Source organism: Amblyraja radiata, chromosome 1 (assembly GCF_010909765.2).
Source record: "Amblyraja radiata isolate CabotCenter1 chromosome 1, sAmbRad1.1.pri, whole genome shotgun sequence".
NCBI lineage: Eukaryota > Metazoa > Chordata > Chondrichthyes > Rajiformes > Rajidae > Amblyraja > Amblyraja radiata.
The window spans coordinates 132888013-132904775 of NC_045956.1; the positions used below are offsets into that span (position 1 = coordinate 132888013).

The 16763-nt window shown below is 42.3% G+C and overlaps 1 protein-coding gene across 1 annotated transcript in view; it reads right to left on the minus strand.

The window, feature by feature from the left end:
- LOC116983368 (probable phospholipid-transporting ATPase IM) overlaps window positions 1-16763 on the minus strand; it is a 170873-nt gene that overhangs the window by 3873 nt on the left and 150237 nt on the right. Inside the window, exons 24-27 of the mRNA XM_033037133.1 lie at window positions 16291-16514; window positions 15380-15463; window positions 11533-11778; window positions 6003-6141 (exon numbers count right to left, since the gene is read on the minus strand). Coding sequence (XP_032893024.1) covers window positions 6003-6141; window positions 11533-11778; window positions 15380-15463; window positions 16291-16514 — 693 coding nt within the window. The remainder of the gene's footprint in view (window positions 1-6002; window positions 6142-11532; window positions 11779-15379; window positions 15464-16290; window positions 16515-16763) is intronic.

Consider the following 16763-nt stretch of genomic DNA (forward strand, 5'->3'; position numbering starts at 1 on the left):
CTCGAGGACTGCTGTTAACTCTCCTCTAAATAGTGAAATCTGTGAAATATCCAACACACAATTCTAATAAAGATATTTATTCCTTGTGGGACACTTGGAGGAGACCCCAGGGTTGTTGGGACATTTGAAGCGTTTTATGGCAGAGAATGTAATGTCTAGTATTGATGAAGAAGTCTAGGCATGTTGTTGCAACAGATGATATGCACAACAATCTTGAAATGTTGGTAGAAGGAGAGAATGTTTAAAGTGATAAATGGCTGTCAATTAAATAGAATATTTAATTTAAATGCTATCATGTTTGTCAAATGTTATTGGAGCTACAAACAATGTCTTGAGGACAGTCTGTATTACAGTCAAGGAGGTGCCAAATGTCTTAATACTTATTCGGGTAGATAAATCTCCCTGTCCAAGGACACTGTGGGAAGCTCGATAAGAAATTGCTGGAGTTCTGGCTGAGATATATGAATCATGTTTAGACATGGGTGAGCTGCCAGAAGACTGGAGGGCAGTTAATGTTGTACCTCTACATAAGAAAGGCTGCAAAGAAAAACCTGGAAATGATATATTAGTAAGTCTAACTAACATCTGTGGTAGGACAGTTACTGGAGAGGATTCTGAGAGATAAGACATACATACATTTGGAAATACAGGGATTAATTATGGATAGCGAGCATAGCTTTCTGCATGGGAATCATGTCTTATGAATTTCACTGAGTTTTGTGAAGTAACCTGCAGACATAGCCTATATTGATTTCGGCAAGGTCTTTAGTAGGTTTCTGCATGGTAGACTGGACGGTTAGATCACATGGGTTTCAGGGCGAATGGTCAAACTATATACAGAATTGGCTTCATGGTAGGAAGCAGAAGGTGCTGGTGGAGGATTGTGTTTAAGACTGGACGCTTGTCCAGTGCTGTTTGTCATCTGTATCAATGATTTGGATGAGAATGTACAAGGCATGAATAGTAAGTTTGCAGATGACACTGCAGTAGACTGTGAAGATGGTTATCAAGAATTAAAGCAGGATCTTTATTGGCTGGGCAAGTGGGCCGAGGAATGGCAAAAGGAATTTATTCAGATGAGCATGAGGCGTTGCCTTTTGGAAAGTCAAACCAGGGCAGGATGTTCACAGGGATGTTAGAGCCCTGGGGACAGTTGTAGAGCTGAGGGATCAAGGAGTATAAGTACATAGTTCTCTGAAAGTGGCAGGTAGACACGGAGGTGAAGAAAAATGAATGCACAGAAGCAGCGAGAGCTAGTATTGGGTTGAAGTCGGTGAGTAAGAGGGAAAGTAGATTTTAAAAAGGCGCCAAAATCCCGATTCAAGCGTTACCGTGAAGGTGAGAGAGCAGGAGCAGCCAAAAGGCAGCAAGAGCTAGGATTGGCTAGAAGTCGAATCTTCGGCGAGGAGGCTGAGGAGAGGAGACTACGCCAAAAGTTGGAGAGTACGGGACGCGGTGAAAACATGACAGGTAAGCTGATTCAGTGTGAGGCTTGCAGGATGTGGGAGGCAGGGACACTGATGGTGCCTCTGGCTGCTACAACTGTGGTAAGTGTGTCCAGGTTCAGCTCCTGAAGGACCGTGTTGGGGCACTAGAAGCAACTTGATGACCTCATGAACATCCGGGAAAACGAGAGTTGGGTGGGGGGCTGGTGCAGGGAGCAAGGATTTAGCTTCAGACCACTGGGATCTCTTCTGGGGTTGGGGTGACCTGTACAAAAGGGACGGATTACACCTTAACTGGAGGGGGACCAACGTTCTGGCAGGCAGGTTTGCTAGGCCAACACGTGTGGCTTTAAACTAAATAGTGGGGGGGAGGGATTGACAAATTGGGAGTATAAAAATTGAGTTAAAGGGGAAGTGAGTACAGGAAAAGTTACAAAAGACTCCCGAATTAATGGGAAGGAAAGTTCGATAAGGGATAAGAGAGTAAGGTCAGGGCCAATAGTGAGCGTTGTGAGAGGGGAGATGAATACCGGTCAAAGTGCTGTATATGAATGCGCGAAGTATAAGAAATAAAGTGGACGAGCTTGAGGCTCAGTTAGAAATTGGCAAGTATGATGTTGTGGGAATTACAGAGACATGGCTGCAAGATGGCCAGGGCTGGGAACTGAATATTCAAGGGTATACATCCTATCAAAAAGACAGATAGGTGGACAGAGGGGGTGGGGTAGCTCTCTGGTGAGGAATGAAATTTAGTCCCTTGCAAGAGGTGACATTGAAACAGGAGATGTGGAGTCAGGATGGATAGAACTAAGGAATTGTAAGGGTAAAAAGACCCAAATGGGACTTAACTACAGGCCCCCTAACAGTAGCCTCGATATAGGGTGCAAGTTGAATCAAGAGTCAAAATTGGCATGTCATAAAGATAATGCTACGGTTGTTATGGGAGATTTCAACATGTAGGTAGACTGGGAAAATCAGGTTGGTACTCGATACCAAGAAAGGGAGTTTGTGGAGTGCCTCCGTGATGGATTCTTAGAGCAGCTTGTACTGGAGCCTACCAGGGAGAAGGCAATTCTGGATTTAGTGTCGTGTAATGAATCGATTTGAAAGGGAATTTGAGGTTAAGGAGCCATTTGGAGGTATTGACCATAATATGGTAGGTTTTAATCTACCATTTGAGAGGGAGAAGGGTAAATCGGAGGTGTCAGTATTACAGTTGAACTAAGGGGACTATGAAGCCAAAGCTGGCCAAAGTTGACTGGAAAGATACCGTAGCAGGGATGACAGTGGAACAACAATGGCAGGTATTTCTGGGAATAATACAGAAAGTGCATGATCAATTCATTCCAAAGAGGAAGAAAGATTCCAAGGGGAGTAAGGGGCGACTGTGGCTGACAAGGGAAGTCAGGGACTGTATAAAAATAAAAGAGAAGTACAACATAGCAAAGATGAGCGGGAAGCCAGAGGATTGGGTAAAATTTAAAGAGCACAGAAGATAACTAAAAAGGCAATACGGGGAGAAAAAATGAGGTACGAAGGTAAGCTAGCCAAGAATATAAAGGAGGATAGTAAATGCTTCTTTAGGTATGCGAAGAGGAAGCAAATAGTTAAGACCAAAGTTGGATCCTTGAAGACTGAAAAAGGTGAATTTATTATGAGGAACAAGGAAAGGGCAGATGAGTTGAACAGGTACTTTGGATCCGTCTTCACTAAGAAGGACATAAACAATCTTCCTGATGTACTAGTGGCCAGAGGGTCAGGGGTGACGGAGGAACTGAAGGAAATCCACATTAGACAAGAAATGGTTTTGGTAGACTGATGGGGCTAAAGGCTGATAAATCCCCAGGGCTTGATGGTCTGCATCCCAGCGTACTTAAGGAAGTGGCTCTAGAAATTGTGGTGATCATTTCCCAATGTTCTATAGATTCAGGATCAGTTCCTGTGGATTGGATGGTAGCTAATGTTATCCCACTTTTTAAGTAAGGCGGGAGAGAGAAAACAGGGAATTATAGACCAGTTATCCTGACATCGGTGGTGGGGAAGATGCTGGAGTCAATCATAAAAGATGAAATAGCAGCACATTTGGATAGCAGTAACAGGATTGGTCCGAGTCAGCATGGATTTACGAAGGGGAAATCATGCTTGACTAATCTTCTGTAATTTTTTGAGGATGTAACTAGGAAAATGGACATGGGAGAGCCAGTGTGGATGTAATGTACCTGGACTTTCAGAAAGCATTTGATAAGGTCCCACATAGGAGATTAGTGGGCAAAATTAGGGCACATGGTATTGGTGGTAGGGTGCTGACATGGATAGAAAATTGGTTGGCAGACAGGAAACAAAGAGTAGGGATTAACAGGTCCCTTTCAGAATGGCAGGCAGTGACAAATGGGGTACTGCAAGCATGGTGCTGGGACCGCAGCTATTTACAATATACATCAATGATTTAGATGAAGGGATTCAAAGTAACATTAGCAAATTTGCAGATGACACAAAGCAGTGTGAACTGTGAGGAGGATGCTATGAGAATGCAGGGTGACTTGGGCAGGTTGGGGGAGTGGGCAGATGCATGGCAGATGAAGTTTAATGCAGATAAATGTGAGGTTATCCACTTTGGTAGCAAAAACAGGAAGGCAGACTATTATCTAAATGGTGTCAAGTTGGGAAAAGGGGAAGTACAATGGGATCTGGGGGTCCTTGTACATCAGTCTATGAAAGTAAGCATGCAGGTACAGCAGGCAGTGAAGAAAGCGAATGGCATGTTGGCCTTTATAACAAGAGGAATCGAATATAGGAGCAAAGAGGTCCTTCTGCAGTTGTACAGAGCCCTAGTGAGACCACACCTGGAGTATTGTGTGCAGTTTTGGTCCCCTAATTTGAGGAAGGACATTCTTGCTATTGAGGGAGTGCAGCATAGGTTTACAAGGTTAATTCCCGGGATGGCGGGACTGTCATGCTGAGAGAATGGAGCAGCTGGACTTGTACACTCTGGAGTTTAGAAGGATGAGAGGGTATCTCATTGAAACATATAAGATTGTTAAGGGCTTGGACACACTAGAGGCATGAAACATGTTCTCGATGTTGGGGGTGTCCAGAACCAGGGGCCACAGTTTAAGAATAAGGAGTAAGCCATTTAGAACGGTGACGAGGAAACACTTTTTCTCACAATGAGTGGTGAGTCTGTGGAATTCTCTGCCTCAGAGGGCGGTGGAGGCAGGTTCTCTGGATGCTTTCAAGAGAGAGCTAGATAGGGCTCTTAAAAATAGCAGAATCAGGGGATATGGGGAGAAGGCAGGAATGGGGTACTGATTAAGGATGATCAGCCATGATCACATTGAATGGCGGTGCTGGCGCGAAGGGCCAAATGGTCTACTCCTGCACCTATTGTCTATTGTCGATTGTGTCAAATTGGGAAAAGGGGAAGTACAACGGGATTTGGGTGTCCTTGTTCATCAGTGAATGAAAGTAAGTAAGCAGGTACTGCAGGCAGTGAAGAAAGTGAATGGCATGTTGGCCTTCATAACAAGAGGAGTTGAGTATAGGAGCAAAGCGGTACTTCTGCAATTGGACAGGGCCCTAGTGAGACCACACCTGGCCCCCAAATTTGAGGAAGGACATTCTTGGTATTGAGGGAGTGCAGTGTATGTTCACAAGGTTAATTCTCGGGATGGCGGGACTGTCAAATGTTGAGAGAATGGAACGGCTGGGCTTGTATACTCTGGAATTTAGAAGGACGAGAGGAGATATTGAAACATATAAGATTACTAAGGGTTTCAACACGCTAGAGGCAGGAAACATGAGGCAGGGGAGTCCAGAACCAGGGGCCACAGTTTAAGAATAAGGGGTAAGCCATTTAGAACGGAGATGAGAAAATCATTTTTCACACAGAGAGTTGTGAGTCTGTGGAATTTTCTGCCTCAGAGGGCGGTGGAGGCTGGTTCTCTGGATACTTTCAAGAGAGAGCTAGAAGATAGAGGAGTCGGGGGATATAGGGAGAACGCAGGAAAAGGGTACTTGTGAATGATCAGCCATGATCACATTGAATGGCGGTGCTGGCTCGAAGGGCTGAATGGCCATAGGGTATCACTTCATTTTCCCAGCTGTCGTTCACAAAGCCCACAAAAAGCATGCCTCAGGTTTCCAATCTAATCGCATTGTAAAAGTTGCAATTATATGTGTAATTGAGATTTGCCTTTTTCAGGACAAATTATTTGGACTCAAAGATATTTTTTTTAATATAAAATGGAAACCCTAAAATCCAAAGTGGGCTTGAGAAATGTGTTGTGAATTTGAAGATTTAACCAGTTACCTATGGCAACCCATCCCCCCTTAATAGCCATGAATGGCTGATATTCTTTCGTCTATTTATTTTGTATATCATTCTTTTACATGTAAAGTATTCCATATGAATAGTCAAATTAAATTATTTTCTTTTAAGAAAATAGGATTAGCCTTCTCTAGTATTATTGATCTATAAAGTTTTTTTTAATAGGAAGTCTAATAATTGCTTTTATATAAAATGATATACAGCTATTATTATCACTGTATTATACATACCTACAAATGGAAATGAAGTTGGGAATATCAGATACATGCCGTTGCTGTACATTGTAAATGTTATTGCAAAGTAAACTGCTAGACTGCCCCAAATGAAAAAGTGATTGATAGCTGTCCAGTAAGCTGTATCAAGTGCAACCTGTTGACAAGCAGCAAGAAAAGCAAGGTCAAAATTATTCACCAATAAATAAAACTTTATTAGCCTAGCATTCTGTAGAACTGTGGATTTTATTTTACAATAGTAAATTGAAAGGGCTACAGGTTCAGACAATAAGTTACAGTTAGAGTATTGAGGGTAGAAGTCGGGAGGTCATGTTGCAGTTGTATAAGACGTTGGTGAGACCGCATTTCAAGGACTGTGTTCAGTTCTGGGCACCATGTTATAGGAAAGATGTTGTCAAGCCGGAAAGGGTACAGAGAATATTTACGAGGATGTTGCCAGGACTGGAAGGTCTGAGCTAAAGGGAGAGGTTGGGTAGGCTGAGACTCTATTTGGAGCACAGGAGGATAAGGGGTGACCTTATAGAGGTATATAAAATAATGAGTGGAAAAGATCGGGTAGATGCACAGAGTCCCTTGCCCAGAGTAGGTGAATTGAGGACCAGAGGACATAGGATTAAGGTGAAGGGGAAAAGATTTAATAGGAATCCGAGGGGTAACTTTTTCACACAAAGGGTGGTGTGTGTATGGAACGAGCTGCCATAGGAGGTAGTTGAGGCTGGGACTGTCCCAACGTTTAAGAAACACTCAGGTACATGGATAGGACAGGTTTGGAGGGATATGGACGAAACGCAGGCAGGTGGGACTAGTGTAGCTTGGATATGTTGGCCAGTGTGGGCCTGTTTTTACGCTCTACAACTCTGTGACTCTACACATGAGCTGATATTGTTTAATATTATAATGATAAGCAGCAATAAGGTACTTGGCATTAATTAAAATGATTGTGTGCTGGACCCTGGTAGTACCCAAAAGGGAAACACAAATAAGTATAGCTATTTTGCCTTTTTTCATAAAATACATTATTAATAGTGATTTAATTCATCAATCATTTAGATGTGTTTTGGGAATTAACTGTTCTCCCAGTAAAAGAAAATCACATCTTGAACAATAAGGATGTTGTCAAATGGGCATGGAGAAAGCTTTGTTAGCATTTATATATTACACCTGAACCAGAACAGGACCAACATCTTTGTAGGAAGGTAGATATGTGCTGTTGAGGAGAGTTTAAACTAATTGGCAGGGGAACGGAGCACATATTAGGTTTACAGTTGGGAGGAAGGTACAGTCATGAACTTGTAAGGGCAAAACTGCATACATTTTAATATCAGGGGCGTGACGAGTGAAGCGGTTGAATTTAGAGCATTGATAAGCAGATGAGAATATAATATTGTTGCAATTACAGCAACGTGACTGAAAGAGGGACAGGACAGGCTACTGGATGTTTCAGGTTATAGAAGCTTCAGATATGATAAGTGGAAGTAAATAAGGAAGGAGCGCTGCATTATTGAAAAAGGAAGCTATCTCTGCAGTCATGATGGATGACCTAGAAGGCTCTCCAATGAGGCCATATGGATAGATCACAGAAATAATAAAGGATGCATTCTTTGCTGGGTGTATATTGCAGGCTTCCCTTCAATTAGTGGGAGATATGACAGAAATATTTCAAATGTCATTAGAAACGGGAATAGTGCCGGAGGATTGGCATACTGCGCATGATGTTCCATTGTTTAAAAAGGGTTCTAACAGTAAACCTAGCAATTATAGACCTGTTAGTTTGACGTCAGTGGTGGGCAAATTAATGGAAAGGATACTTAGAGATAATATATAAGCATCTGGATAAACAGGGTCTGATTAGGAACAGTCAACATGGATTTGTGCCTGAAAGATCATGTTTGACTAATCATCTTGAATTTTTTGAAGAGGTTACTCGGGAAATTGATGAGGGTAAAGCAGTGGATGTTGTATATATGGACTTCAGTAAGGCCTTTGACAAGGTTCCTCATGGAAGGTTGGTTAAGAAGGTTCAATTGTTAGGTATTAATGGTGGAATAGCAAGATGGATTCAACAGTGGCTGAATGTGAGATGCCAGAGAGTAATGGTGGATGGCTGTTTGTCAGGTTGGAGGCCAGTGACTAGTGGGGTGCCACAGGGATCTGTGTTGGGTCCACTGTTGTTTGTCATGTACATCAATGATCTGGATGATGGTGTGGTAAATTGGATTAGTAAGTATGCAGATGATACTAAGATAGGTGGTGTTGTGGATAATGAAGTTGAACAGAGGGATCTAGGAATAACTGTGCACAGTTCCCTGAAGGTGGAATCTCATGTAGATAGGGTGGTAAAGAAAGCTTTTGGTGTGCTGGCCTTTATAAATCAGAGCATTGAGTATAGAAGTTGGGATGTAATGTTAAAATTGTACAAGGCATTGGTGAGGCCAATTCTGGAGTATGGTGTACAATTTTGGTCGCCTAATTATAGGAAGGATGTCAACAAAATAGAGAGAGTACCGAGGAAATTTACTAGCATGTTGCCTGGGTTTCAGCAACTAAGTTACAGAGAAAGGTTGAACAAGTTAGGTCTTTATTCTTTGGAGCGCAGAAGGTTAAGGGGGGACTTGATAGAGGTCTTTAAAATGATGAGAGGGATAGACAGAGTTGACGTGGATAAGCTTTTCCCACTGAGAGTAGGGAAGATTCAAACAAGAGGACATGACTTGAGAATTAAGGGACAGAAGTTTAGGGGTAACATGAGGGGGAACTTCTTTACTCAGAGAGTGGTAGCTGTGTGGAATGAGCTTCCAGTGAAGGTGGTGGAGGCAGGTTCGATTTTATCATTTAAAAATAAATTGGATAGTTATATGGACGGGAAAGGAATGGAGGGTTATGGTCTGAGTGCAGGTAGATGGGACTAGGGGAGAATACGTGTTCGGCACGGACTAGAAGGGCCGAGATGGCCTGTTTCCGTGCTGTAATTGTTATATGGTTATAGCAGCAGATCTACCGACAGTACACGGAGAGGTGCAAGTGCAATAGGATTTTCGTTGTAAGGCGTTTTAAGACTGTGATTGCCTCAATGTGATAGGCTGAGCAGGAATTTTGAAAGTGCATCCAGAAGAACGCCATGAGCCATTGTGTAGACAGTACTACTAGTAAAGTGATAATACTGGACCTCTTCTGCCGACTGGACTGGCTTAGATTTTCTAAATATGACTGCCTATCCACCCCAAGTGTACATATTAGAAGGCTATGGAATCATGATTGTAATCATGTATTGTCTTTCTGCTGACTGGTTAGCACGCGACAAAAAGCTTTTCACGGTACCTTGGTACACGTGACAATAAACTAAACTAACCATATAACTAATATATAAAATTACATAAAACATACAGTGGCTTGCAAAAGTATTCATACCCCTTGAACTTTCCCACATTTTGTCATGTTACAACCACAAACGTAAATGTATTTTATTGGGATTTTATGTGGTAGACCAACACAAAGTGGTGCATAATTGCAAAGTGGAAGGAAAATGATACGTGGTTTTCAAATTTTTTTTCAAATAAAAAACTGAAAAGTGTGGTGTGCAAAAGTATTCAGCCCCCCTGAGTCAATACTTTGTAGAACCACCTTTCGCTGCAATTACAACTGCAAGTCTTTTGGGGTATGTCTCAACCAGCTTTCCACTCTAGAGACTGAAATTTTTGCCCATTCTTCTTTGCAAAATAGCTCAAGCTCAGTCAGATTGGATGGAGAGCATCTGTGAACAGCAATTTTCAAGTCTTGCCAGAGATTCTCAATTGGATTTAGGTCTGGACTTTGACTGGGCCATTCTAACACATGAATATGCTTTGATCTAAACCATTCCATTGTAGCTCTGGCTGTATGTTTAGGGTCGTTGTCCTGCTGGAAGGCGAACCTCCGCCCCAGTCTCAAGTCTTTTGCAGACTCTAACAGGTTTTCTTCCAAGATTGCCCTGTATTTGGCTCCATCCATCTTCCCATCAACTCTGACCAGCTTCCCTGTCCCTGCTGAAGAAAAGCATCCCCACAGCATGATGCTGCCACCACCATGTTTCACAGTGGGGATGGTGTGTTCAGGGTGATGTGCAGTGTTAGTTTTCCACCACACATAGCGTTTTGCATTTAGGCCAAAAACTTCAATTTTGGTCTCATCTGACCAGAGCACCTTCCTCCACATGTTTGCTGTGTCCCCCACATGGCTTGTGGCAAACTGCAAACGGGACTTCTTATGGCTTTTTTTCAACAATGGCTTTCTTCTTGCCACTCTTCCATAAAGGCCCGATTTGTGGAGTGCACAACTAGTGACACTAGGGGCGCTGCACTGGCAGCAGCCTCTACCTACAGCCTGTCTGTTATTTCTATCTTTTTTTTAATTTTTAGTTAGTCCAATGTCTGTTTTGGGGGGAAACTTTTACTTTTCTATGTGGGGGAGGGGGGCAGGGTAAGGGAAAAACAGTTTCCCAGTCTCTTCCTGGCGGGGACGCGACTATTTCTCCGAGTCGCATCCTCGCCCCCCACCTCGCGGCCTACCAGCTGGATCGGAGCGGCCTTTCCCGCCGGGGACCGGACCAGGGCTGCTACAGCGGCGGTGCAGCGCTGGAGTCACCGCGGAGCGCGCGATGCCTACCTGGGTCGCCGTTTGGAGCTCCGGAGCGTTGAGCCGTTGCTCCAACATCGTGGAGCTCTGGTGCGGAGAGCTTCCAATGCGGGCGGCGCTGACCGTCATCGTGGAGTCGTGGGGCGTCTTGGAGAGGGTCTACAGCAGCAGTCTCCACCCGGCGTGGCCTGCGGACTTTGGAAGCCGCCGACTCTGGTAGGAGGCGGCCGACTCTGGTGTCCACGCCGCTGAGGACGTCCCGGCGAACGGTCCTGAACATCGGGCCGCCCGTAGCGGCAACTGCGGAGGGCACGGGGAACAGTGGACGGCCATGTCTTGGTAGGTTTACAGTTGTGCCATACTCTTTCCATTTTCGGATGATGGATTGAACAGTGCTCCGTGAGATGTTCAAAGCTTGGGATATTTTTTTATAACCTAACCCTGCTTTAAACTTCTCCACAACTTTATCCCTGACCTGTCTGGTGTGTTCCTTGGGCTTCATGATGCTGTTTGTTCACTAATGTTCTCTAACAAACCTCTGAGGCCTTCACAGAACAGCTGTATTTATACTGAGATTAGATTACACACAAGTGGACTCTATTTACTAATTAGGTGACTTCTGAAGGCAATTGGTTGCACTGGATTTTATTTAGGGGTATCAGAGTAAAGGGGGCTGAATACATTTGCACGCCACACTTTTCAGTTTTTTATTTGTAAAAAAATTTGAAAACCATGTATCATTTTCCTTCCACTTCACAATTATGCACCACTTTGTGTTGGTCTATCACATAAAATCCCAATAAAATACATTTACGTTTGTGGTTGTAACGTGACAAAATGTGGAAAAGTTCAAGGGGTATGAATACTTTTGCAAGCCACTGTATATGAAAATAAAGCATGTGAATATTATTGTTACCTGCAGAGTGACAGTCACAAGCAAGCATGTCTGAGCAATTAAAGCAAATGACTGATAGTCTGAAATGGTCCTCCCATCATCTCTTACTGCTTCAGTAAGGGCACCGTAAGGAATAAAGAAGAGTACTAAGGAACTGTAAACTCCATGGATAACACATTTCACAAATTCTAATTTGCTGAAATTATGATTAAGCTGTCCAGGTTCATAAAGTTGAGGATATGCCATACTCCAGCGATCATTAAAATCCTGCAGAAACAAAACCAAACACAATTGTATTGAATGTTAGTGCAAATAGAATGGTTTATGTTGTTGCATTTGTGTGTATCTCTCCTTACAAATAATATTGAGATAATATAACATTACTGTTTCTGTGAAAAGTACTAGCGTATTTGATTAGCTAGCAGACCATGTGTAGAGTGGGTACAGCATAACAGATCACAGTGAGGATTTTTTCGTCTGTACATCATTTGTTTAACAATCAAAGTGCAACAGAAACAATGCCCGGTCAAGCTTTAGAATTATGAGAGGAAATTTGCACCTACAAGCGGAATGAAGATGAAAATGGGCAACACGAATGTTGACAATCACACATAAGAAAATTTGGTAACGTTCTTTTTTCCCCAATAATAATTGTTGAAAATGTCATGGAATACCGCAAGAACTTCAAAGTGGGCTCCGCAGATCATGTCATTGCTGGCCTTTTTGTTTGCCAAAATCAGTTTGATCATTAAAGGCTGCTTGCAGATGCAAAGCTAGGCAATATTGTCATAATATGATGAAACTATTTGCTGGGTTTAGGTTTATTATTGTGACATGTACCAAGGTACAGTGACAGCCTTTATATTGCATGCTATCCAAAAGTTCAGACACATAAATACAATGGTCAATACAATGGATAGAACAAAGGGGAAGATACAGAATATATTTCTCAGCATTGCAGTGTATCAGTTCCATAGACAAAGCCCAATGTCCAATGGGTTAGCAGTGAGCCAGACAGTACACTTGATTATGGAAGGACTTTTCAGAAGCCTGATAATAGAGAAGAGGCTCTGCAGCAAAACTCTGCAGCATTACATTGCCAAGCCTTGCTTTGTGAGATCTGATAACACCTCCAAAAGGTCAGTGTTCAACATTTACTTCACTGATGAAGATAATCTTTAAAAAAAACGTGAAATGCTGGAGTAACGCAGTGGGTCAGGCAACATCTCTGGAGGACATGACCTGATAACATTTTGTGTCAGGAGCCTTCTTCGTAGTGATTGTCATAAGGTCATAAGGAATAGGAGTAGAATTAGGCCATTTGGCCCATCAAGTCTACTCCACCATTCATTTATGGCTAATCTATCTCTCCCTCCTAACCCCATTTTCCTGCCTTCTCCCCATAACCCCTGACACCTGTACTAATGAAGAAGCTATCTATCTGACTTGGTCTCCACAGCTTTCTATGGCAAAGAATTCCACAGATTCACCACCCAATGACTGAATACATTTCTCATCATCTCCTTCCTCGTGGAAACATCCTCTCTACATCCACTCTATCCAAGCCTTTCACTGTTCTGTATGTTTCAATGTGGTTCCCCCTCATTCTTCTAAACTCCAGCGAGTATAGGCCCAGTGCCAACAAATGCTCACCAGTGGTTAACCTACTCATTCCTGGGATCGTACTTGTAAACCTCTTCTGAACCCTCTCCAGAGCCAGCACATCCTTCCTCAGATCTGGTGCCCAAAATTGCTCACAAAATTCCAAATGCGGCCTTACCAGCGCCTTATAGAGCCTCAACATTAAATCCCTATTTTTGTATACAAGCCCTCTTGAAATAAATGCTAGCATTGTTTGCTTTCTTTACTTTCGATTCGACTTGCAGATTATTTTTTGGGGAATCCTGCACCAGACTCCCAAGTCCCTTTGCACCCCCAATTTCTGTATTCTCACCCCATGCAGAAAATAGTCTATGCCTTTATTCCTACCACCAAAATGCATGACTCCACACTTTGCTACACTATATTCCATCTGCCACTTCTCTGCCCATTCTCCCAACCTGAACAAGTCCTTTTGCAGAGTCCCTGCTTTCTCTACCCCACCTGCCCCTCCACCTATTTTTGGATCATCCACAAACTTTGCCACAAAGCCTGCAATCCCCTCATCCAAATCATTAATATACAACGCGAAGAGTAGCGGCCCCAGCACCGACCCTTGCGGGACTCCACTAGTCACTGGCAGCCAACCAGAAAAAGCCCCCTTTATTGCCACTCTTTGTCTTCTGCCATCCAGCCAACCTGCTATCCATGCTAGTATCTGCCCTTTGATACCGTGGGCTCTCATCTTCCTAAGCAGCCTAACGTGTGGCACCTTATCAAAGGCTTTCTGAAAATCTAAGTAAACAACATCTACTGACTCTCCTTTGTCTGTCCTGCTATTTACCTCTTCAAAGAATTCCAGTGGGATAATATTGGCATTGTAGCGGAGTGCAGCAAGCTGGGGGGAAATTGGGCGCGGGGCAAAGCCTGGCAAGTGATACAGATCGGGGGTGGGGGGGGGGGGGGGGGGAGTTTGAATGTTTCGATGGATGGACAAAGGCTGGAGGTGGAAAGGAGACAGAAAGATCAGATAAGGAGAAAAGATGTGTGAAATGTAAAGCCAGAGGAAGGAATGTAGGTGGAAAGGGAGGTGGTGCGAATGGTAAAGAGGGGCAGTATAGTGGGATAAATGGGCACATTCTAGGCTGGGGCACATGAAAGAACAGAGAGGGGTATTACCTAAAGAATTACTTGGAAAATTCAATGTTTACATCACTGGGTTATAAACTACCCAAGCGGAATGTGAGGTGTAGTTCCTCAAGTTTGCATGTGAGGGAAGAGGTTTAGCGACAGGACATCTCCTGCGGTTGCAGGTGAAAGTATCTGGGAGGGTGAGGTTTAGATACCATTTTAATTAAGATAATCTATTTAGAGCAATTGGCACTGCAGTTTCAACAAAGGAAGACAACCTTCAAACAAGTGGAAGTCAATGCTTTATATGACTGGACAACAAGTGAAATATCACACAAAATATCAGATTCATGCAACCTGATTTCATTCCCACCATTTTAGCTCCTAAAGCACATAACTGAAGAATGATTTTTCCAGTTCCACTATCGCCACATATTCATTTAATCGCCATACTAAAAATTGAGTCATAATGGCAATGGTACCAGCGTTAAATTTAATAGAAATAAAGTCGCAGCTCCAATCTGGAATTTCCACAGCAAAATTATAGGGGAAGATATTGATTTCCCAATAACTAGCCGTTTAGCACTTGAGCCAACAGAGGATTTCCACCCCCCAATCATTAAAGACAGCTTTGGTCTTGGATCCTATTTCCAACTTTCTGAATTGCATCCTTCCCCCAGCCAACCTCCCTGATTGGAAGTCTTCTTACCCTCCTTTTCCCCCCAACAACTGCAGACTGAGCTTCAATCTGAATGTTGACTTTCTCTCGCACTATGCGCTATTCCTAACCACAAAGCTACAACTGTGCTCCAAATTTTCTTCTCACCACATTATTTGCCAATCTTTTAACACTTCTTGTTCCCTCCAAACTGCTGGAAAAACTCAACAGATCGAGCAGCATCTGTTGTTCAGGGAGGGGGAGTGGGGAGTGGGTGGAATTGTCAACATTGTCAATGTTTCATGCATCAGGGTGGAGAGTGATCTATATTCTAGCTGTCAAAAGTATTGGCATTCAGCAAATTTGCCCTGTATGGACATCATCAGAGCCGGATATGCATGTTTAAAGATTTTGACACTTAATATTGCAAATATTTGAGGACAGCCAAGAAAAGATCAAACAATAATTTTACAGACATACCTGATAAAACAGGCTCAATCCTAACACAGGAAGAGATGTATACACTAAATTGTAGAGTGTAATAAACCATTCATCGTACACTGTCTATGTAAAGAAGAAAAACAGTTAAAAGTTTGCATTAGAAATAAAGAACCAAAAAATAACAAGAATTTATAAGAATTAATGAAATAATGTCAAATTAAAACCTGATAAAAACATTTATCAGACTATTTAGCATCCCATGCAAATTTCCAAATAAATTTCTTTAGGCAACTGCCAATTCGCTATTTGGCATATTACTTAGGCTTTAATGTATTTAATATCCCTGCCAGATTATCATTGTTTCAGAAACACATTACTATAGACTAAAATGCATGCCACTTTGGAATGTGTTGGTTAACCAACCTTGAATACCCAATCCTCCATCCCTAAAAAATGGTAATGGGCAGGTTCAAGATTGAGTAGGCTTGGGTTTGACATGTTTTCATGTTAAAATCACACATAACACAAATGCACATATTTTAAGTTTAAAATTACATTAATTTTCAGCACATTTCAGGGCAGAAATTGCCTTCTTGGGTCAATCCATTTATTAAATTGGAAAACTGTCTCACCAATTGATAACTGAAACTACTCATTTTTACTTAACTGGCTGTTTCCTACTGGAAACCTTGTTCAGTCTAAAGCAAAAATATTTAAACTGGTGTTCCCCTTCCATCTCTTTCTCTCTCACACTGTAGATTAATATCACAATTTAAGTATTAATATTTGTTTATTGTCACGTGTAGCAAAATACAGTAAGAAAACATTGTTTTGTGTACAGTCCAGGTGAAAAACATCCATGCGTGTTTTCGTGACTGTAGTGTCAGTGAGCTTAGACTGGTATAAGTCTTATAAGAGTTTAGCAAAAAATACTTAATAAATTGTCTTACCTGTGCTGAATATCCACAAAAGAATCCATACCAAAAGTGAACAAGAGTGAAAGCAAAATTTTTATAAAAAAAGTAACGGAGAAATCTGCACATCCGAAGATAGGACCATCTTCCGTGTACAAGTAAAAGACGTTGGAGATAACGAAACTGGGCAAAGGAGAAATCACTTGAAAGGACAGCCTGTGTTCCTTCCTCACCACTTATACCCACTCCAATGTGTGCAGCTGTTAAAATATGAATTAAATATATTCAGATTTACAATGTACATTTACAAAGAGACAAATGAATGTTATTCAAGGTAGAAGATTATATAAACAACCAATAAATCATGATTCAAAATCTCTTCAACAAGTAACATATCTTAATTTAGCTTCCACAGAGAGGTGTACCTGCACATCTTGGAAGGGATGTTCAGGCCTTTCTCATTCCAATCCCCCCAAACCACCATAATTAACTAAGATCCTCCAAAAAAC